The following is a 24,149-nucleotide window of genomic DNA, read 5'->3' as shown; positions in this document are numbered from 1 at the left end:
GACTGGATTTGGAATGGACTTTTAAAACCTCAAAGCCTACCCTCCTTGACACGCCTCCTAATCCTTCCTAAGCAGTATTCAAGGACAGAGCCTCTCGGAGCCAATCTCATTCAAACCACCACAGTAGCCATTAGCATTTTGTCTATTGAGACAAGTCCATTCAAATCATTTGCTCTTTTAAAAACAAATTTTTTTATATATTTTAATGGAACCTTTGTATATATCTGGGTGTCAAATGAGCCCCATTCTGTGGGTTGTCTCTCACTCCATTGTTGTTTCCTTTGCGATACAGCTTTTCAGTTTGATGTAATTTCACTTGTCAGTACTTTTGTTTCTTATACTTCAGAGACTCTATCCATACAATCATTGCCTGCATCATGGTCTTGGAATATTTCCATATCTTTTCTATTAGAATTGATATTGTTAGAATCTTGAGTCTTATAGTTAGATCTTTAACTCCTTTTAAGTTGATTTTGTATAGAGTGAGAAGTAAGGACCAACTTTCAGTCTTCTAGAGATGGATATGCAGTCCCCAGCAACATTGGTTGAAAGACGGTCCTTTCTCCAGAGTATGTTTTTAGCAACTGTGTTGAGAATCATTTGGCTACAGATGAGTTAACTCATTTCTGAAATCTCTCTTCTATTCTACGGGTCTAGTTTTATATCAGTACTGTACTGTTTTAGTTATTATGGCTCTGTTGTATATTTTGAGATGAGCTATATAGTATATATGGATCACTATATATCAGCTATATAATGATGCCTTCAGCTTTGATCATTTCTTTCCCAGTTTGGCAAAGAATATCATTGTATTTAATGGGGATTACATTGTTCTGTAGGCCATTCTGAGTAGCATGCATACTTTGACAATATTCTTTCAAACTGTGGGTCTGGGAGGTCTCTGAATCCTTTAATCAGGATTCATCAGGGAACAATCTTACTTTAGTTAAGTTCATTTCTAGAGTTTTTTTTGTTTTGGTATATTGGGGGGAGTTGTGAATCGTGTTGGTTTCATGATTTCTTTCATAATAAATTGATGGACATATAGGAAACTCATATATATATATATATATATATATATATATATATATATATAAAATATTTACATCTCAAATGTTATCCCCTTCCTTGTTTCCCCTCCACAAATCCCTTAAGCCATCCCACTTCCAACATGCTTCTATGAGGGAGCTCCCCCACCCACTCCCCCACCCACTCTCACCCCAATGCCCTATCATTCTCCTAGCTGGGGCATAAAGCCTCCACAGGACCATGGATCTCCCCTCCCATTATTCTGATTTTGCATCCTATTTTTATATACTATTTATCTCCTCTGATAGTCTTGTGGTAGAGTCTTTACAGTTTTCTATGGACAGACTCATATCATTTTAAAACAGGAATAATTTGCTTCCCTCTTGTTCTAATTGTATATGACTTTTATTTTTGCTGTTGTTGTATTGCTCTTGATAAAATGTACTACACAGTGTAAGAAGGTTGTCCTGGTTAATTTTTTTTTCATCCTGACCCAAGCTTGAGTAATCTCGGAAGAGAGAGCCTCAACTGAGAAAATGCTTCAGTCGTATTGGACCTTAGGCAAGTCTGTGCAGCATTTTCTAGAATACTTGACAGATATAGGAAGGCCCAGTCCAATGTGGGCAATACCAGCCTTGGGCAGGCAGTCCTGGGTTGTGTAAGAAATCAGGCTACGCCAGCTTTGGGGAAATTAGCCAATAGCAGTCATTTTCTTTATGGCCTCTGCTTCAGTTCTTGCCTCCCAGTCTGTGCCTTGCGTTCCTGAACTGACCTTCCTTCATGATGTACTAACTAAGCTGAAATCAAGCCTTTCTTCCCCAAGGCTTTTTTGTTTGCTTGGTCAGAATGTTTATCACAGCACTAGAAAGCATACAAGGACAAGTGATAAAAATAAACACCAGCACCTCCTTTCTGTAAGGCTGTGCTTTCTGTTTCATATTGGCCTTGGGGCTGTGTGCTTGCTGTACTGAGGAAGAAGCCTTCATGCCAGGGATTTTACCACGAAATAAAGTTGAATTTTTTTTTCTTTTTATTCATCTACTGAGAGTATGGTATTATTTTTCTCCTTCATTCTCTTTATGTGTGGCATATTTATTCACTTGTATGTATATTGGACCATCTTTGCATCCCTGAAATGGAACCAATTTGATCATGCTGGATATCTTTTAAATGTGCTGTTGAATCTGATTAACTAGTATTTTCTTGTGTCTTTTTGCATCTGTGTTCTTTTTGGATCTCAATCTAAAGTTTTCTTTCATATGTCCTTTCTATTATTTCTCCACTTACTAAGATCGAGGGTGGAGTCTTTTTGGCAAAGGGATGACACTGGCCTTAAACATTTTAGTATAAGAGTTTAGCCAAACAATCTGTTCCTGGGCTTTTCCTTTTTTTAAGATTTATTTTTATTATTTTTAAATATGTATAAGTGTGTATATGTATGTTTATCTGTGGGTATGTGCAGGAGTGCAGGTGCCAGGGAACACAGAGACATTGTATCCCCTGGAGCTAGAGTTACAATTGTGAACTTACAAATGTGGGGGCTGGAATTAAGTCTATTCTTGGGTCCTCTAAAAGTGCAGCAGGCAGTAACCGCTCTTAATTGCTGATCCACCTCTCTAGCCCAGCCCTATAGTTTCTTTAGGTGTGATTAGTGAATGTGAACACAATGTATACACTGTTTGGGCTCTGTGGTCCACAAACACACCCAGCATTAAGCAGAGTGAAATAAGGTAATCTAACCTCGAAGTACATCAGGCAGTAGTGACTTCCTTTGGCGTTGTTGATGTTGGCTCTATTTCTAAGGGTCTTTGGCACTACCTGTACCAGGAGGAGTGAGGGGCCTAAAGTACTTGTGGTCAGTCCATGGTCATAAGCGGTACAGGGCTGGTAGAGGAGGCAGTATAAAGCAACAGGAACTGTGGTGTTCTTTGCTGCTACTGTAGAGATGTCAGGAGCTGTCCCCTTGCCCCTGCCCTGGCATGAGCCAGGACAAAAACCACTGACTAGGGCTTTTCTCCTTAAAAATCTTTGAGCTGAAGCTGAGTATGTTACAGCCATTCCCAAGGAAAGTTTCTCTTTGGACCTAGTTAGGGCAGGTAGCCTAGGACAGGGCAGCAGCCCAGTGCTGGGACATTGTTTCCAGCTACCTCAGAATGGCCTTGTGAGTTTTGGGCATCTATAGAAGCCAAACTTCCCTCTCCTTCTGACAGATGCCCAAGTACCACACTGAGGAGTGATTAGACGGGCAAGGGTGACTGATGGTGGGAACCTACAGTTCCCTGTGTTTCTCCTTTCAGAGGGCAAGTGTGGGGATCTTGCTGCCCTTTTCTTTACAGAGACATTTGGTTCAAGGGGATAGCACCAATACCGACTGGAGCTTTTATAAAGGCTTCATTATTGATGGTATCACAATGGCAAGAGCACACAGGGGAGATTGTTATCATTCGGCAAGATATGCCAGACAGGATCATTCTCTCCCTTCCTCTCTCCCACTCTCCTTCCCTTTTCCCCTCCCCCTCCCTCTCTCTGACACAGGGCCTCTCTGTGCACCCCTGGCTGTCCTGGAACTCTCTCAGTAGACCAGGTTAGCTTTAAACTCAGAGATGTGCCTGCCTCTGAGGAGATGCTGAGCAGGATCTCTCTAGTCTAGATCCTCCCATTTCCCTGAATTTTATATCACCCATCTGTTTCAATATAGAATGAATGTTCAGCAGTTTTTGTCAAAGTCACTCTGTTGGGCCTAGTTTTGTTTTCAAGGCCATAGAATATTTGCAACATCTCAGAAATTGTATATACAGGGATTTCTGATATTCCTTTTTAAGATGGTTCCTCAGTACAGCTTAGAGTAGGCTTGCTAGGAAATGATATGAAATCCATTCCCAATGCAGTGCTACTAAGTAGATTTCAGGCATATCTAGTTACACAGGCCTACAAGGGTTGCAAAACTTTCCAGTGTTACAAGAAGCTTGCTGGTGGCTTTTTTATCCTCCTTTAACCCACTAGAGGGTCAGTAGATACTGCATATTTTCTCTTACTATACTGTATACTTACTATACTGTTACTATACAGTGTAGTATACTATACTATACTGTTGCTAGCCTGGTCTACTGAGAGAGTTCCAGGACAGCCAGGGGTGCACAGAGAGGCCCTGTATCAGAGAGTGGGAGGGGGAGGAGAAAGGAGAGGGGGAGGAGAAAGGAGAGGGGGAGGGGAAGGGGAGGAGGAGGGAGGAAGAGAGAGAATGATCCTCTGGATCTTACAAGGTTCCAACTTCTATTCAGCTGATGACTCTTCCTAAAATGTAGCTATATACTTGTTGCTTTGGTTTTTCTTTAGAGTGGAGCAGCTGAGTGTTGGGCGCTCCTAAAACAATCCACCTGTTACAATCAATCTAAGTCGGGCACCTGTCATATGAATATTAGAAGACAGAAGGTGAGAGAGAAGTATTGGAGGTAGAATGAACTTTGAGAAAAGGTACATATCTTTGGCTCTTGCTGTAGAAATAGTGAGAGGCAGGGTGACTCTAAAAGGCACATTCCTGTTTGCCTTATTTTCTTTATTATCATTATTCTTTAATCTTTTTTTTTACAGTCCAGTCATTAACCCCCCTCCCACCCACCCTCTGACTGTTCCTCATCCCATACCTCCCTCCCGCCTGCCCCCCCCCATCTCCAAGAGGATGTCCCCACCCCACCAGCCCTCCCCATTCCCTGGGATCTCAAGAGTTAGGTGCATCTTCTCTCACTGAGGCCAGACTAGGCAAGCCTCTGCTCTGTGTGTTTCCAGGGACTCATATCAGCTGGTGAATGCTGCCTGGTTGGTGGCTCAGTGTCTAAGAGAGAGACCTCAGGGGTCCAAGTTAGTTGAGTGCTGGTCTTCCTATGGGGTTGCCCTCCTCCTCATCTTCGTCCAGCTTTTTCCTAATTCACCCACAGGGGTCCCCAGATTCTGTCCATTAGTTGAGTATAAGTATCTGCAGCTGACTCTTTCAACTGCTTGAGGGCAGCCATGCTAGGCTCCTGTCTGTAAGCATACCATAGCATCAGTAATAGTGTCAGGCTTCAATAATGGTGAGTATGTAAACGAATGGATGGATGACTTACTAGTAATTAATAAGTACTTCCATTTTGAATTGTGTAGAATAACACCTTAAGTGATATCTCTTCAGAACTATGCAATGTATTTAGCTACACTTAAGCTAAACTTAGAGATACTCATATTTTGAAGTTGAAAAAATTAAAGGTTGAAAAGTACAACTCTAATGTCATACCTGAGACAGGAATATAGTTTATATTCCTGCTTACCATTGCATTGCCCCATCTAATGCATCACAGGATAAAGTAACTTTCTCAATAATTAACAAAGATGATTTTCACATCTGAATATGACAGGGTAATCTTAGTGTTCTAACCTAAGGAAAATTTAAAGGTGATCTAGTATAGGCCCTATCATAGAGGAGAAAAAAATATACAAAATATTCAATGACTTGTCAAAGGTCTGCCAGCTACAGAATTAACACTCAAACGCAGAAGATCTAGAGCCCTACATGCAGGGCACATTCCAGGTTATACTGAAGGACACAAGTATACTTGAGCTGATTCAGTTTTGACGTATTGACATGGTATATAATCCTCCAACTGGGGGCAACAGGAAATGTTTATTTATGTACAAGTACATGAGAAATCAATTTCCATTCAACTTTTAAAAAAATTGTTACAAATAAGAAGATTTTGTTAAATACATTCATTCTTTGCACACAAAATACATTCTTGACACTTTTGCTCTCGTTATGAATTACTTCTTAATAATAAAAACTTAAACTACAACACTCAGGAGGCTTGGCAATTTGATGATCTTTTTTCCAAGATGCAAATGTTGAGATAGTTAGAATGTAAGAAACCACACCTTTAAAATGCTCCTTCATTGACTGAATGGTCCTACCAAGTTTAAGGAGTGCCCGCTCCAGTATGATTGATAGCTGTCTTTCAAGGAATGTGGAGAACTTTGAAATTCTCAGACAATGTAATTTCTACAAGGACTCATGAAATTGATAACCATATCAAAATGACATCCTCACAAAAATATTCTTACAGACATACCTGACAGGCATTATTCTAGAGTTCAATTGACCACTTTAATCAAGATCATAAGTTTCATTCTCCAAGCAGGACTTTAAAAAGATTCTATTTAAATAAATACAAATTACTTAATTTGTTAATCTGTTTTTGAGATGTGAAAGAAACCATGACCACATACAAAAATTACATAAATGTTCTAGCAGCATTACTTATACTAGCCAGAAAGTAGAAAAAATCTAAATGTCCAATATTTGATTAACTTGCAAATAAAATCTCTCTCTCTCTCTCTCTCTCTCTCTCTCACACACACACACACACACACACACACACACACACACACACACAATATTACTTAGCCATAAAAAGAACATACTGACTCATGCTACAATACAGATGAGTCTTGAAAACCTTAATAGAAGCCAGGCACAAGAGGCCACATTGTCTAATTATATTTATATGAAAGGCAAATCCATAGTCAGAAAGCAGATAGATTGTTCCCAGATACTGTGGAAGGAGAAGGTTTGGCTGCTAATGGATACAGAGCCTTTGGGGAATGACATATTCTGAAGTTAGACAGTGACAATGTACAATATATTGAGTATACTAAAAACACTGAATTTTATACTTCAAAGGGGCAAGTTACTGTGTGTGAAATTATCTGAAATTTTTAAAGATACAATTTTACTTAAAAATGCTTTTTTTGAGTTCCTGGTTCCTCTTTGTCCCCCTTTTGAAATTGGACTAAATTTTTTACAAATCATCTTTCTAGACAATGTTTTGAACTAATTATACTCAGGTTACAAATGGCTTATATTTATAATGGCCTTTTTGTTAAGTAAATTCAATACATGGACACAAAATATATATTGTACAATTAATATCTGCATATCACATTTTAAACCAAGAACTATGCATCTATTAAAGCAGATGATTAGGATTTATATAGTGATATATATGTGTGGCGTTTACTGAGATCCTATGCATAAAGCCAGTAGCCATATATTAGGAACTGAGTTCATAAAATATACTGGTCAACCTGCTTGCTGAAACTGTATAAAATATTAGTGCTTTAATGGAGAGATAAGAAAATGAATAAAATAAGGGATTTTCTAAGTCTCCACAAAGCAGCTTCTACAAATATTTTAACTAGCTGTGGAGATTTCCAGAATGAAATATTTTGCATCGTATGTTATCCTTATGCTGAAAGTCATGCATTACAGTGTGTGCAATAACATACAGGGCACACTTTCTTCAAAGTCTTGTCTTTGTTCTTTATTAGTTGCAATTTTTAGAATTTTTTTTCTTTTCTGAAAACAGCAACTTTGCTCATGCACTACTTGAGAAAGATTTGTGCATCTCGTTTCCACACCATCAAAGGAGTGCTAACATCAGGCAGAGCTAGATGGACACTCCAATGAGCGAAGTGAGAAGCCAGCATTCCAATCATTTGAAATGTTTTATGTCAGGGACCTAAAAGTCCCAATCAGCCCTAAAAAGGATAAAAGTACTTTAAAAAATTCATTTAATAAATCAACTGACATTCATTGTCAAATAGTCTACAATAAACTTCCACTAACATTCTGTAATTGTATAGAACATGAAAATATTTACTCCTAATGATTACATTCCAGAAGCAGTACGCTTAGCAGCTGTTTTTCAGAGGGCTTTATCAAGTTTATTATTATTATTTAATCCAGGCATAACTGTGTAATATTAAACAAAAGCGATGTGCCATTCATCAGCTAGTGAATTATTCTAACCAAACAAATTCTTTTCTTAACCCTGCACTTGAATTTTTGCTCTATTAGGAAGTTAGTACCCTAATTTTTATTTCAAAATGTAGCACACACATAGAAAGGGAGATAAAAACATTTAAAGTATTAGTAATACATTCATACAATAATGTTGATGTAGAATTAAATCTAAAAGCAGATCACATAACTGGGATTTATGATATCATTTCTACCTATAGATGGAGAAGAGTCACAGAACCAGAATTAGTCTTGCTGGGATATCCACTATACATTATTAGTAAAGGGAGAAATGCATGGATAATTAAAGAACTAATCAACAATAGGATTATCTAAATCTGATCCCAGTAAGAAATTAAGAGCTAGTCAACAACTGTCCTGATGTTCACCAGGAGGATAAGGATCACCGCCACCTTCACACACTGTTACGACTTTGTTTTCAAATAGCTGACAATGGGCAATAACAGACAGCAAGTGGGACCCCTGACAGATAACAACCAAGCCATTTTCTTCCCATGGAGAATGAAATCAACAAGAGGTTTGTATTGCACTGTGAGGTATTTCAGTTCTAAGAGAAAGTTTCCTGATAACGAGGAGTTTGCAACCCTGGAATCGTCTATTGAGACAAAAATGTCTCTCAAGGTGTATGGGAAGAAACAGGTGACTGACATGTAAAAGCAAATCGAATCAGACACTTCCTTTTAAGGAACCCTCATCGAAATGGACTTCTTTTCTTTGTAACAGACTGACCCAAATCATTCCTTACAGTCTTGAGATGGAGTCTCCTGTGCTGCCTTAGCTCCCACCTCAGCTTCCCAAGTACCTGGGACTAAAGTCACATGTCACTGCTCCAACTGCCAAGGCCTATTCTTAACTAAGAGGAGAGAAAACAAACAAACAAACAAACAACACAAAAACCTAATATTTGAGTTTTTCCTGTTTGCTGGGCAACATATTTTCAGTTTATCTCATCTAATTTTCAGCATATTCCTAACAGGTCCGTCTCACAGATGGAAAAAAAAACTGTTCAAACTTTGCTTAAACCCCCAACTAATTTTTCTATTGTAGGGCTGCACACAGCCAGCCTAGTGCCTGCCTTTCATACCTTTCTATATATCATTGTCTGAGCTACCAGTCATCACTGACCAAGAATTTAATCAGAACATGGCTCAGCCTCTGTCATTCTCCTCTAACTCAGCTGGGGGAAAAATGTAACTCACACACCTTATAGGGTCAAAGCAGAACTAGCCTTTATATTCTGATTTCTTACCTAGTCAGAGAAAGTCTCACCATATTCAAGTGTGTTTCATTCCATACTGATTCAAGAGCAATGTTTTCCTTTTCTAAAAACCAAGTAAGTCTATCAGACTGGAAAGGGGGCAAGGAGCTTTACAATGTGATCATTTGGCTCACACATTTTAATTAGCAAACATTGTTTTTAGTTATTTTATTTTCACGTTAAAGACCTGTTTTGTACTTTGTGCATGCATTTACTTTATATATGAAGCAAATTGGCCTTCACTCTTTTAAATTCTCTTTCTCCACAATCAGCAAAATCTCCAAATGTCATTTGAGACTTCCAAAAGCAGATCTTAAGGATGCCGTCCTCCCTGTGATCCTCCTGTCCTCTCATGAACACTGAACTGTTGGGGATTCTCTAATGGAAGGTTCTCCTATGCTAAATTACTTCTAACATCCTGAAGAGAACACACTGTTTATTAGGCCAAATGAGATGAATAATTTCTATGATTTCATATAACCTCTGCCTAAATGATATTTCTTCCATTTTTAACCCGTAAGCCAGTTTGATTTCAACAGGGACGAACAAGAGTTTTTAGCTTAGGACTTAATGGCAGATCAGTGTCTTGGTCTAAGGACATGTGACCCAACCTTTTCCCTAAAAGGCTGTGACAGAATATAATGCCTTTAAAAAAAAATATCATCAACTGTTGGTCAACATATATTTAATTGAGCATAAGAAAAGGTACTGCTATTTAGGATTCTGAGTTTATAGAGCATCTGGGCCAATCCTCTCAACTCTATAGGTCCTGTGCACATTTTCTTTGCTCAGTTTGTATCTATCATTTGTTTGACAGGAAGGCGGCTACTACAGAGGGTTCCAATTTTTTTCACGATATTCTTCCCAACACAGCCTAATCTGTGTTTCTATGGCTTGGGTGTGATAGTCTTCATTCTATTTCTTTCAACTGTGAAGTATCTTTTATATTCCTCTCTATGCCATGTCCTACAAAAATCCTCCAAATAATCTTCAAATATCGTGTGTTAAATTCATTTACCCCCACTAGTTACCCCTCCATTTGTTTTTAGTTTCAAAGAATTAAACCATGGTGGCTTGTTAATTATAGTAAGACTAAGGGAAGAGAATTACCATGAGTTCAAAGCCAGCCTGAACTACATTGTGATTTCTATGCCAGCCTGATTTCTGGAGCTATAGACTGAGATCTTGTCTAAAAAAAAAAACAAAAAAAAAAAACAAAAACAAAAAAAACAAGATAAAAAGTAAAAAGCAGTGTCTCCCCCAGAGTAATTATAACATGAACATCCTGTGATTTAGGAAGGAGGCGAGGAACCATCTATATTACTCAATAGTAATGACTGACCTGAAGGGATACTATCATTAACCAATATTGCCTGTATGTATAGTATAAGGGAAAGACAGCTTTCATAGATAAACAAACATAGATAAACTCGTGCCACAGGAACAAAAATCCCAGAAAAGAACATCTATCTTCTTCATTTAGTGTTTAACAATAATTGCTTATGTGGAATACATCTTGTCAGAGAAGGAGATGTGAAACACACCTGTCAAGACCATGCTTGAAGGAAGAAAGGAACCGTCGCTGTTAAAAATTCTTTAAAAAACAAAACAAAACTACAACTTCTTTCAGAAACTAGTAAGAACGTGATCCCTAGTAAGTACATCCGGCCATGAGATGCAGAACATTCTGGAGGACTAAGACTCAGAACTTTCCCTGTCTTTAAGGCCACTGATAGGACACATGGGGGTAAAAATCAGGTTCGAAATGATTTGCAGCTGTTTGTTCAGAATTAGTCTAAGTGAAGTTGATGCTGTGGGCTAGCTCAAAGAGTAGACTGGCAAGTCCCTGCTCTAACACCGGGAATCACTCGGGTCCTTCCAGGTACACTCTGATGAAGAGAAGAGAAAGATTCTGCTTTCTTCCTCCCTCCATCGAGCCTCACTGCTTTCAATCATACTAGTCCAGACATCTTGTTTTGGTCAGTGGTTTCTTAATAATTTCAAAATCAAAACCTGACATACTAGAATGCTAATACACTTCAGTTTCATTTTTAGTTAGGGAAAGATGCTGACATAAAAAAATGACTAAACTACGGGTGGGGAGAGGGGATGAAAGCCGGAAAAAGCCAATGATGTAACTTTTGAAGTCTACACAAACCATGATTGGCTCTATGTAATTAAATATTAATATAATCCAACAGATCTAATGAAAGATACAAAGGAACACGGCTCTGTGTAAGAAAGGAGAAACCGCTAAGTTCTTTGAGGACACAGTCTATCAGAAACCTACAATCCTACAGAGTTTTTCCAAGCTTGACTCTACACCCTGAACATGTATTTTCATTGGAAATTGAAAAGGTGGTCACATATTTAATAATTTTATTAAAAAGTAAAAAAAAATTGTCATACTACAAATAGAAGAAGCGATGGCCTTGTCAGGATGAGCTGACATCACAATAAACCAAAACTTGGGGGGGGGTTTCACCATTGAATAATTATATGTAAAGGAGGCTTATCTGAGCAAATATTGCCCTGGCAATAAGAATTATTAGGCAAAATAATATTTATGTCCTGCCCTAGATTGAAATGATTCTATCTCAAGAACCACTTTAAGGACTTTCACTTTAAAATAACAAACAAACAAAACTCTTGGCACTGACTCATTTATTCAATTGGTATTTATTGCACCTACAGTATTGTCAAGGATTGTTCTCAAACTTGAGATACATCGCTGAACAAATATCCCAATGGCCTAATCTTAAATTCACAGAACTGTGGAACGGAAGGGCCCAGCTTCTCAAGTGTCCACACTAATAGGCCAAAGATTGGTGACTATGATTTACTCAAAGACTCAGAGACCCAGAGGGAGATGGACCTGTGGCAGAGCTCTCTGAGCTGCTTCTGAACTCGAAGGGACAGATGGGGGTGCTATAAGCCCAAAGGAATGAGAATAAAATAACATAAATGTGACCCCAAAAGCTGTTATTCTGGAGCTAAATTAGTCCAATCTAACAAAGCCCTTAAAGTTCACAAAGCAACGTTATTTTTAACACAGTGCTGTGAGACAAGGCTGAGTCATCTTATGCTGGGGAGATCAGAATTTTGCCATAAAGAAAAGTAATAAATCTAAATTTAGGGACATTCACAGTAGAAAGATATATTTTTCTGTAACTTTGATTAGTTTATCTTCTGATGCCTTTGGTTGCTGGCTATTAAGCAAAGGTAATTATAGATGATTTTGATTTCCATTAAAGTGATTTATTTCCCCTTCCTATATAAAGGGAAGACAGTTCAAACTTGTAGGAAGCCTTTTTCTTTCCTGTGGAATCAAGAAGAGCACAGTGAGCCAATCAACACCAACGACTGGTAATAATACACGCAGTCACAGGCGAGAAAGACTGGGCATTCTGGACTCTGTTAGAAATGCTAGAAATGTGTTATCAATATCCTGCCCTGTTGAATCATTGCTTTACAATTCAGTAGCTTTCCAAGAGTGACATGTCAGGTCCAGGATTGTCACCATCAATACCGACAGCGGAATTTCCCGTCATATCCTCATTCAGTGACTCATACTCAGTTATGCTATACAGCAAGCTTCAGCAACACCAAGAGCACACAGACTTAGTTACTGTCGTATTTGCAGCTATGACAGTGAACAAACTGGAAGGCATCAAGCCACGGCACTGAAGAAACAGGAAGTCATTCAGCAGCACGTGTCCCAACTTGAGTCCTGTTGTGAAATCGGCTAAGTAAAGGCATATACACCTCCATCGGAATTGGAGACTTCGAGTAACACGTGCATACCGGTATGGGGAGGAAAGAGAAAAAGAAGGAATGGGGAAAGGAACACTACAGGGGGAGACTAGGGAGAAGAAAAGATAAAGGGGGAAGAAATGTATGGTGACGAATCTGAGATCAATATTAATATTAATAAAGGACAGCTCAGCCTGCTTCCTGAGCACACTTTCCTAAGTTTATTGAAGATACAAAAATGATTTGTGAGACTTTTCATCTCTTGCTATTCTCACTTATTATACTAAAAATGTCTACAAAATCCTAAACCTTGGCCTCTCCAAGGCTAGTTCCCGAAAGGAAAAGGCGTGACCTGTTAGAGAGCTGCACTCTGTCTGGAAGTCTGCCCTGCAGTCAGTCCATAGTCCACAGTATTTTGGTCATATCTGCTCTGTTTTCTCATGCTACTCAACATGTCCTACAACTAATCTTCTTTATTAGAATGTCATAATTTATATTTTTCCCCATTTTTTTAATACTTTGATTTACCTAAAGGGCACGATAAGTGTGAAAGAATAGAAGAATGTTAATAAATTTCAAGGAGAATATGAAAGAAGAAGGGCTTCTCATATCCAAACCCATCCTAGAAATGGTGGTAATGAGACTGAAGAAGACTGCTGACTCATGGATTTCCCCCATTCTCTTTTTATTTTTAGGTAATACATCTAAGGGTATCAATGTACTAAAACGTTTGGTCTGTGAAATAGCATAATCATTAGCACCAAAAAGAGTCATGGAGCTTGTATATATTGTTAAACAATAATTTTTACTGTTGGTCGTGAGAAGAGTTCCCATTTTTATATCCCAAAGGTTTTGAAAGTGCTTGTGGACAAAAGAAATAACACTTTTCAAAATCTCCATGGGGTCCTCAATAAGTACTACAGAGACAGTACTTGGCCTTTCCAGTTTTGGTTTACCTGGTAGTCAAGAAATCCATGGGCACCAGATTACCACTGAAGCCTAAAGAATAGCCCCTCATGCACCCGCTGACACACAGAAGGATTCCTACAGTACACGATCCCCTGCTCTGTGTTCAGGAATGCATTTTTTACTTGCTTTTTTAAAAACAAAAGCAACATGCTCTGCAGATCATGGAGCGCTTAGTGCAATTTTCTCCTTGCTCCAACGCCAGACTGCAAAAGGGTGAAACCATTATGTGTTCTGCTAATGCTGGCCTGCAGTCAAGGCCCTTGGCCTGCATGCTTGGTAAGCTCTGGAGCCTACAGGAGTCAGAAGGTCCAAGAGCGGGAGCCATAGTCATTGCCAGATTCCCTAGCAACGTACGGCCCACCAAGGCAACTACTGATTCCCTTTGATTCTCTTTGCCTCAGCCTTTAGTTGAAATTACAACAAGTCAAATAGCTGATGCTTTTCCCCTCTCCGGGTAAGGGTGACGATACATTGTTCACCAGTGTGTTCTGTCTTGCTTCGCTGATGAGTCGGCATGCTAAGTCAAGGAAGAGTTTCTCCACATTGTCGGATTCCTTGGCTGAAGTCTCCAGGTAATACATGTCCTGAGCCTCTGAGAACTCTTCTGCTCTCTGCTGGGAGACCTCTCGCCTTTCAGCCAGGTCAATCTTGTTGCCTGTAACGAGGGTAAAACAAAGAATCATCACCTGACTGTGTTTCAGCCAGGAAGCATCGCGACTCAATTCCAGACTTGAAGTCCATCAGGAGGTTAAACAGATGAGTGAGCGAGTAAAGCCCAATAAATGTGACCGTGATCGCGGTGTTGTTGATTTTAAAACACCAGTGCCTTGCGTGCATTGAGAATATGAGCACAGGAAGCAGAAAAAAAAGTATAATCCTCAACTGTCTAAATTAAAAAAATAGACAGAAATTCCATTTTTTCTTACATTTTAAGAAAAATAATAAAGCAAGATTGTAGTTTAAAAGACAATGGGCACCCAGAAAGAGAAACGTAGAGAGCACAGGGGCGGAAACCAGCCCTCTCTGATCATATTCTGCTTTACAGATATGACCTTAGAATCTCACTTTACATAATTGAACAAGATAATTATGTACTTAATACAAAATTAAAATTTAAAAGTAACCTGTAAACTTGTTAGTTATATAGTTGCATAAGTACAAAGATTTCAATTGAATTTAAAACATTATGATTTAACCCTGCATCCTTAGGTGTGCATGCTAAGGACAAAAGGAAGTTGAAGGACAAAGTCTTGAACACATTCAGTAATCATAGTGCCAATGGCCGAGCTGGTATTGGGATTCTGAGTCTGCTATGTGTGTGTTAAGGGATGGAGCAAGTCATTAATTATGTTGGTGCCACTTGGAACTGAGGTTTTAGACATGAGAAAGATGAAATACAAGTATGAGATTAATGATAAGATAAAATTTTTACAGTTTTAAAATATAAATCTAAGTATTTGTACAATTAACTGGGGGGCATATATTTTATCTTTTTAAAGTTTTCTACTCCTTTTTCTAGGTAGGCTGACAATAATCAACTCTGTTATCTGGTAACACTGCTTAAATGAGCCAATTGATAAGTTACTCTGTGTATGAGTTATAAGTACCTAGTAGACAGACAGACAGTCATAACGCTGGAAAGTCCTGAGTACAGATTCACCACTGAATCAATTCTGTCCATGATGTTTGTGGAGCTGTTCGTGTGGGACACAGAGGCATCTAAGGCCAGTGACTCTCTTGTACTTGTCACAGTGAACTTTGTTTCCTGATACCTGGGTCATCCAAGCCTGCCAAGAGGACCATGAGACCTGATGCCAGCCTGCCATCAAGTCAAGTGAACTGTCCTGCATCTTTCTAAGTGAAAAGGATGCCATGTGTGGCTTAAGATTGTCCTGTAAGTCTGAACACAACTTGTTGAACCTAATAAGGCAACACAATTCACACACTTGCATACATATCACACACTTGCATACATATCACACACTTGCATACATATCACACACTTGCATACATATCACACACTTGCATACATATCACACACTTGCATACATATCACACACTTGCATACATATCACACACTTGCATACATATCACACACTTGCATACATATCAGCTTTTAATACAAAAAGTTTAGAAATGGTGACCTACAAGTAAAGATGATTCCAACACTGAGGCTGGGGTCCCTAACTATAATCTTCACATTAGAAAGAAAGATCACCTCTTAAAGACATTGTCAGCTGTAGGTGTGGGGCATTAAATGGTATGCCTGAATATTTGCCGTATCAGAGAGCGGGAAAACTGTTGCAAAGATGCCTGGAGTAATCCTAAAGGATTTGGGAGCTTATCTGAAGACGCTTCCCATGTCAATGACGAAATAATAGGAACTTGGGCAGTAATAACTGCACAGGATTAAAACACACTGAATGAACATTTAAGTCCAGAAGTCCACAGCATATTAAAAATACAAGTGAGCCGGCCGTGGTGGCGCACGCCTTTAATCCCAGCACTCGGGAGGCAGAGGCAGGCGGATTTCTGAGTTCGAGGCCAGCCTGGTCTACAAAGTGAAGTCCAGGACAGTCAGGGCTATACAGAGAAACCCTGTCTCGAAAAACCAAAAAAAAAAAAAAAAAAAATACAAGTGAGACAGGTGTGGTGGTGCATGCCTTTAATCCTAGCATTCAAGAGGCAGAGGGAGATGTATATCTGTAAGTTACAATTCCAGCTCACACTACAAAGTGAGTCCAAGATAGCCAGGGCTCTCTGTTACACAGGGAAATTCTGTCTCAAACAAACAAACAAACCAAAAAACAAAACCAAACAAAAAACACCACTAGACGAATGAATTTTAATGGTTAATTTTGGAAGATCCTAAGAAAGCAACTCATTACATTGGAAATGACTGAACAAAAAGGGAATAAAAGGCCAGTCATAGTGATGTGCACTTTTAATCCTTGCCCTAGTGGGGCAGAGGCAGGCAGATCTCTGAGTTCAAGGCCAGTCTGGTCTACAGACGCTAAGTGTCCATGACCCCAGCTGGCTTTGGCTGGCAATAAAGAATTGCTTTACAGCCAAATGGCTAGGTAGGTAGATAGAGCAGGGACTTTTGTATTCCACAGGCAAGGGACCTAGGGAAGAAGGAGAGGAAAATCACCATGATTCGGAGGCAAATGGAGCAGATGTAAGAGCTGTAGAAGAGAAATGAGCCAGCAATGTAGGTGGAAAGGGAAAGCGGCCCTATGAGGAGGCTGCCCAGAAGGTAACAGGGCAGCAAAGATAAAATAGAGATTTAGAAGGTGTTAAGCCAGGAATACCAGAGGGTACTATGTGCTAGCCATGGGGAGGTTTAGAAATGCCCAACTACTGAGCTAGTCAAGGCATATCAAAATTAGCTAATGTGCATGCGTGTGTCTGTCTGTCTGTCTGTCTGTCTGCCCGCCTTTTATTTGTGAATCCAGAGCTCTTGGGTGGGTACAGAGTGCATGCAGGAGCCAAAGAGCCAAAGTGGATTAACTATTCACTGCTACAGGGCTCACAACCAAAAATATATGCGATTTCATCTTATACACATCAGAATGACTGAGATCAGGAAACCAAGTGACAGCTCACGCTGGCCAGGGGGAGGAAAGGGAACACTCATCTACTTCTGGTGGAAGTGCAAATTTGTACAACCACTGTGGGAATCAGGGTGGTTCCTCAGGAAGATGGGAGTCATTCCTTCCAAGACCCAGCTATACTACTCACTCTTGGGCATACACCCAAAAACCACGTCATCCAACCACAACACGGACAGTTGCTCAACCATTCGCTGTTGTCATGATAGCCAGAAAAGGGAAACCTAGATGTCCGTCAACAGAAGAATGGATAAAGAAAATGTGGTACATTTGCACAATCGAGTAAAACAAAATGAAATTAAGAAATTCACAGGTAGATGGCTGGAACTAGAAAAAAAAGTCATTCTAAGTGAGATATCCCAAATCCAAAAAAAGCAAATATGTTTATGCATTCACTTACATGGGGATATTAGGTATTAAGTCAGTGATAACCAAGCTACAATTTAAAGAGTCGCAGAAGTTAGATATAAAGTAAGGGTTTAGAGGGGACAGTTTAAATAGCAGAAATGGTTATGAGGAGAGACAGCTAAAATTAAGGGCCAACTGAGGGGTAGTATGGAAAATTAACACGAAGAAGCTTCCTAAGACATAAACAGAAGTGAAGGCAATCTAAATGAAATCTCCAAAGAGAGAAGAAGAGTCCCCAACTGATCATCTCTTGTTAGTAAATGAAGTTTCCATTACTGGGATTGCGTTACATCTCCTTGAGTTGTTGGCCAAAGGGACCCCATAGGATCCCCCAAACAACCTTGGTTTTTGCCAAGACTATAGGTTGCTCTCCACAAACTGACAGCAAGGCCCCATTGCAGAAGACAATACCTATACAACTCACTAAGCATAGAGAAGTCAAGCTGGTGCCTACATTGAGCATTCATCCCTGTGGTCTAGTTAGTGTCTTTGGTACACTGGTTGATGTCTTTCTGTACACTACCAAAAGAGAATGTGAACACCAAGCTAGCCACAAAGTCTTAGATCTACAATGCTGTCCTGCCTACAGGATATACTAGGGCAATAGTAGCACAAAGCTTGTGGAAGTAACCAACTAATAACTGATTTGACTTAAGGCCCACTCAACAAGATTGCACTCATACCAACACTACTTGGGAGTCCAAGAACCAGAGAATGGATAGCCCGGAGACCTAAGGTAAAACCAAATACTACTGTTGTTTAAAGGAAATAAAAACGTAGCAATAAAATTACTCTTAATAACAATCTGCTACACTCATAGATCATATCAGGACCTTGCTCAGCTATAATCAGAGAAGCTCCCTCCTGCAGCAGATGGGAACAAATACAGAGATCACAACAAGACATTATGCAGAGTGAGAGACCTTGGAACACTCAGCCCTAAACAGGATGTCCCCATCAAATCCCTCCCCTCAAGGCTCAGGAAACCCTGTAGAAAGGAGGGTAAGAGCCAGAGGACACCAAGAAAACACAGCACTCTAAATTAATATGATCAAGGCAAATATGAACTCACAGACTGAAGTAGTATACACAGGCCCTATACAGCTCTTCACTAGGTCTTCTGCATATATATTATAGCTTCTAATTTAGTGATTTTACAGGATTTCTTTTTTTTAGAGATTTATTTGTTTTATGTATATGAGTCTTCTATCTACATGTATACCTGCAGGCCAGAAAAGGGCATCAGATCCCATTACAGATGGTTGTGAGCTACCACATGGTTGCTGGGAATTGAACTCAGGACCTCTGAGAGAGCAGCCAGTGCTCTTAATCACTGAACCATCTCTTCAGCCCCGTTATAGGATTTCTGAGTGTGCAAAAGACTGCATTTCTTATTCTTGTGCCTCCTCTTGGGAGTTTTCCTTCTGCTTGTCTTGTCAAACACCAATGTGTGAGTTTTTGTTTTATCTCATTATTTTGTAGAAGACTGTTTATTTTACTAATGAGAGACAGAAATGGTATGAACTTGGAAGAGTAGAGGGAGGAAAAACTATAATCAAAATATATTATGTGGGAAAAAAATCAATTTTCAGTAAAAGAAAAAAAAAAACATTTGCTCAGCTTGCTGATAGCCATAATTTGTAACTTAAGGATGCTTTCTGTAGTTTTCTATATTTCTAAAATTCAAGTCATGACAGCAGAATTCCTTCCCAGGGAGAAAATATTTTAACAAGTAGGTAGTTGATGCCGCTTTTTCATCACAACCAGAAGAGCTTATAATTATATGATCCATTTTATAGCAATCGCATGTATGTGTGCGTGTGCACACAAACATGTACCTGAAGACCAAAGGTCAAACTTGTTCTTCAGATGCATTCCACCTTAGTTGTGTTTTTGGGTTTTGTAACAGTCTTTCAATAAGGCCTGGGACTCCATGATTAGGCTGCCCACCAATGCTCAGGGGTGTGCCTATTCAGCCTTCTGTGAGATTACAAGCAAAGGCCAGCACACCAAGGTCTTTTCCCTGGGTACTAAGGATCTAACGTGGGTACCCATGCTTGTGCAGCAAGCACTTCACCAACTCAGTTATCCCCCAGGCCCTGTGATTCCATCTTAATGATTGCATTTGTCACCATAGAAAATCAAGGGTTATTTTTCTGGGTTTCTCCCACATTAAATAGACTCCCTCCTCCTACAGGATGAAACAAACTGCAGCATTTCCCTTCATGGATTTCCGAAACACAGGAGGGATGTCTGAAGTCAGCATAAAGTAAGAAGAAAAACATTCACCAAAGTAAGCTAAAAAAGAAACAACAAACAAACAAACAAGAAACCCTGCTTCAATATGAATTCCTCATCAACTTCAAAGATTTCTTTTATTTTTACACGATCTTCTATTACACCCACACTGATAGGAAAGTCAGCAATATGTTTATTTTCCTAAATCATCACTATCGTATAGAACTAATTTCAGGTTCTCAGTTCTATAACTGAATGTTGACTACAACTCAGGAACTATACTATATTCTTGGAAGGTACCAACACATTAGTAATAAATTATCATAAATTTTCTGATGCACTCAAATCAATTTCCTTCCTCATTAGCCCTTACTTACCTACTAACACAGTGATGACTTTATTGCTAGCATACTGTTCTATCTCCCGCAACCACTCAGGAAGGCAGCGGAAGGATTCCTCACAGGTGATGTCATAGGTAAGGATCAAGGCATTGGCGCTTCGATAGTAACTTTGAGTGATGGAGCGAAATCTCTCTTGACCTGCGGTGTCCCAGATCTGTAACTGCAGAGGCATAATACAGGGTTCAGCTTGGAAAAGCACAAAACCAAAGAGCACGGCCTTGCTAGAGCTCAGAAATGAGAATATCACACAAACAATTTCATGGTTGGTTTCTGCCCTGAAAAGTACTGTTTGCTGTCAAGTGTTTCTAAGTTTGGGGAAAGAGCTTTATCTCTTCCGTTTTTTTTGTTTGTTTGGTTGTTTGTTTGCTTGCTTGCTTGCTTGCTTGCTTAAGACTTTTTTATTCTCAAAACACCAAACCAAGGTCTGTTGTTCATTATTATATTCCAAGCTCTATTCTTTTCATTTTATATGTAATAATTCAGTCTTCACAATAACCCAATAAGGTAAGTATTATTATACTACACTTCCCTCATCAGTAAACTAAAGCACCGTGAGATCTAGTCACTTGATCAATGTCTCAGACAATTCGACACTCACTATGGACTCTGCGTTCTTGCCCATAAGCTGGGTACACAAACATTGCAATAGAGAGCAAGCTGTTGTTTTGTGGGCATTGGCACTTCAGTCAGCAAGCAAGAGAACAAAAATATAACCTCCTCAACTTCCAGCTTTCCCAGTTTAAAATTCTAATGACCATATCAAGACACTATCACTGTTAATGGAAATAGAAATGGTACTATTAGAGCCATGCCCCTCCTCCACACACCTAAGCTCTATGACTTTAGGTCACAGAGGCCTCTTCTCTAGATACAACTCTAACTATAGAGCAGAGTTTGGGGAGATAAGAATATCACCAAGAGCTTTCCTCCTAACTATAAACTCCATAGGTCACAGGTAAATTAACCTCCATACTAATTTCTCAGGTAAGGCCTTCTAGAACCTCTCCCCACCCCCCACATCTGCCCCCAGTCTCCCTGGCAGTATGTTGTATCATTTCTCCAACTGGCATATCTTAATCACAAACTTGAAATAATTTGATTAATGCCTGTCTGGCCTATTTGATTTAAAGTTTCGTAACAGGAAGAGTCACCTGTTTTACTCACCACAAACTGTGCGCCTGGAACAAAAAGCAGATGTTCGTCTTACACTGATGGTCTTAATTGTCCTTTACCCCTTCCCAGTGAGTGAAGTAGGCAAGTTTAATAATAATTGTTTCTTCTACCCGTGTACCTACAAAGCTGGACATCAGACTCCATGTCTTCTGTTTCCATGTCAGAACTCAGTCTGGCATGCCCTCCCTGTTGGTTTTGCCATTGCATGCTCATTAAATGGACATCTACATCTAGCAGTCACTTGGTGTCACTCTAGCCCCATAACAACTTAGCTGAAGACACTGAGTAGTGACCAGTAGCCCACGTTGCAAGCCGGCACACATATTCTCCTTTGATTTGAAGTTGCAGCAACTCTTTGATAATATAAAATGAAGTCTGTGTGTGCTAAATCCAAACATACACATGACAGTTTGTGCTGGAACAAAAGCTATTTCTCTTCTCTGCCTCAAAGTCGGGCCATGGTCCTCTTCTGCCAAGATGTGCCTTAGAATAGTAGGCTATTGTTTTAAAGCCCCATTCAGCCTCTGCAACTCCTTTGACCAGATTTAGATACTGTCAGTCATTAGAAAACACTGTGACCATGACTGTAACGTCTTAGGAACTGCTTTAAACATCAAAATATTTTCTAAAATAGATACTGTATGGCCTTGCCAAGATATTTGCCACCTTCTCATAGAGGACTGCCTGTGTCTAGCCTGAGAAATGATTATCTATTGCTCAAATTAGTTTCATCACCTTTCTCCATAATCCATTTGTCTCTTTTCATCCTTTGTAGGGTACCAGATAGAAGATGAATAAAACACAACCCTTGATCTAAGAGGTCATGGTCTACAAAGAACCCAAATCTCCAACTAATTAGCAATGTCCTCTCAAAGAGGAAGCAGAGTGTCTAAAAACTGTAGTCTCTCCTTTGTCAATGCGTCCTCGCAACACTGCAGCGGGGCATCCCCTTGCCACTCTCACCTACAGCACAGGGCACTACACTGCTCACCTGCCCTCTTACTGCACTGCTCTTGCTTTCCTGTCACAGCAATGCCTGGTCAGTAGTTTGCCAGGCTGTCCTCTTTAGCGGACAGAGTTCTTTAAGGACCAAGGTTGTCTCTCTGACTCCATACCTCTGCTTCCTTCCTAACACAGTATGTTGTGAGCACAGTTGAATGACGGTTAACAAGATGAACGTAGGATTGTGGGATCACAAAGGAGGAATTGATTATCTATTCTTAGATGAGTGGAGTTTGAAAGATCTCAAACAAAATGTTATCAGAGCTGGGTATTAGTGAGTTCCAAAGATTAGTGGTGCTTCACCTACCATGGAGCTCTGCACTAAGCATCAACTGTAACACAAGCTGGGCAAACAAATCATCAAAAGAATAAACATGTGAGATGGGCTCATCACTGGGCAGGCAGAGGCAGGCAGAGGCAGGCAGATCTCTGTGAGTTCAAGGCCAGCCTGGTCAACAAAGCTAGTTCCAGGACAACAAAGGGCTACACAAAGAAATTCTGTCTCAAAAAAACAAACAAAGACAACAACAAAAACCTCCTCTATTATAATCAGGCTAAGGTGTTAAAAAGTAGGCTGGGGATGGAGAGACGGCTCAGCAGTTAAGAGCATGGCTACTCTTCCAGAGGGCCTGAATTCAATTCCTAGCAAATACATTGTGGCTTACAACCATCTGTAATAGGATCTGATGCCCTTTTCTGACAGGCAGGTGTACATGCAGATAGAGCACTCACACATAAAGTAAGTAAACAAGTAGGAACACCAAAAAAATCCCTCTAGCTTTTAAAAAAAATTAAGCTAACCTTACATTTGTATTTGTTACTCATTAATTTGTGATAGACTGAAAGCCAGTGGGTGAGGCTGAAGACCATCATGCTACATCTTATTTCCTTATGCACAGTTTTCTTTTGTTTTTATAAGTCATTCAACATGGTAGGTTAGAAATAAACCACAGGCAACTTGACCTGGACTAGCCTACTCATTTCTTATGAGATGTTAGAAGTCTAAAGAGCTGTCAATGGCAGCGACTGAGCTGTGAATATAAACATGAGTAAGCAGAAACGCCTGCTCTTGGAGAGCTTGTGGTCTTATGGTGGAATCCAATGACAAAGAAGATGGAATTTTAGTCATGTAATAAGCACTTAAAAAATGAGATCAGGGCTAACAAAATGCCCCAGTGGGGAAGGGCCAAGTTTGATCCGCAGACTCCACATGGTGGAAATAGAGAACTCTTCTAACTTGTTCTTCAGCCTTCACATGCATGCCAAGCTCATGCTCAAACACATGCATAGACACAGAGATACAAGTTAATACAAATAAAGATTTAAAAAGTGAAGCCATTGGTTTTGAAAATAAAATAAACAGAATGCCTAAGCTTGACAGTCATGAATGGAAAAGAGCCCGTGGTGTAACCGTAAGACCATTCCTGATTTTCCCTTGTTCATGGCACAAGCCAAGT

At 39.6% G+C, this 24,149-nt stretch overlaps 1 protein-coding gene across 5 annotated transcripts in view; it reads right to left on the bottom strand.

Annotated features, from left to right (window-relative positions):
* Positions 1-5,667: 5,667 nt before the first annotated feature.
* Rab30 (RAB30, member RAS oncogene family) overlaps positions 5,668-24,149 on the bottom strand; it is a 102,899-nt gene continuing 84,417 nt past the window's right edge. For 4 of the 5 annotated variants that reach the window (XM_006508294.3, XM_030243075.1, XM_006508293.4 and 1 more), the window contains 2 exons: positions 20,494-20,677; positions 5,668-14,514 (listed from right to left, as the gene is read on the bottom strand). In XM_006508294.3, coding sequence (XP_006508357.1) covers positions 14,264-14,514; positions 20,494-20,677 — 435 coding nt within the window. In that variant the 3' untranslated portion in view covers positions 5,668-14,263. The remainder of the gene's footprint in view (positions 14,515-20,493; positions 20,678-24,149) is intronic. The other variant, NM_029494.2, reaches the window with a different exon arrangement.

Source organism: Mus musculus, chromosome 7 (assembly GCF_000001635.26).
Source record: "Mus musculus strain C57BL/6J chromosome 7, GRCm38.p6 C57BL/6J".
Taxonomy (NCBI): Eukaryota; Metazoa; Chordata; class Mammalia; order Rodentia; family Muridae; genus Mus; species Mus musculus.
This window is presented reverse-complemented; position numbering and strand designations above follow the sequence as displayed.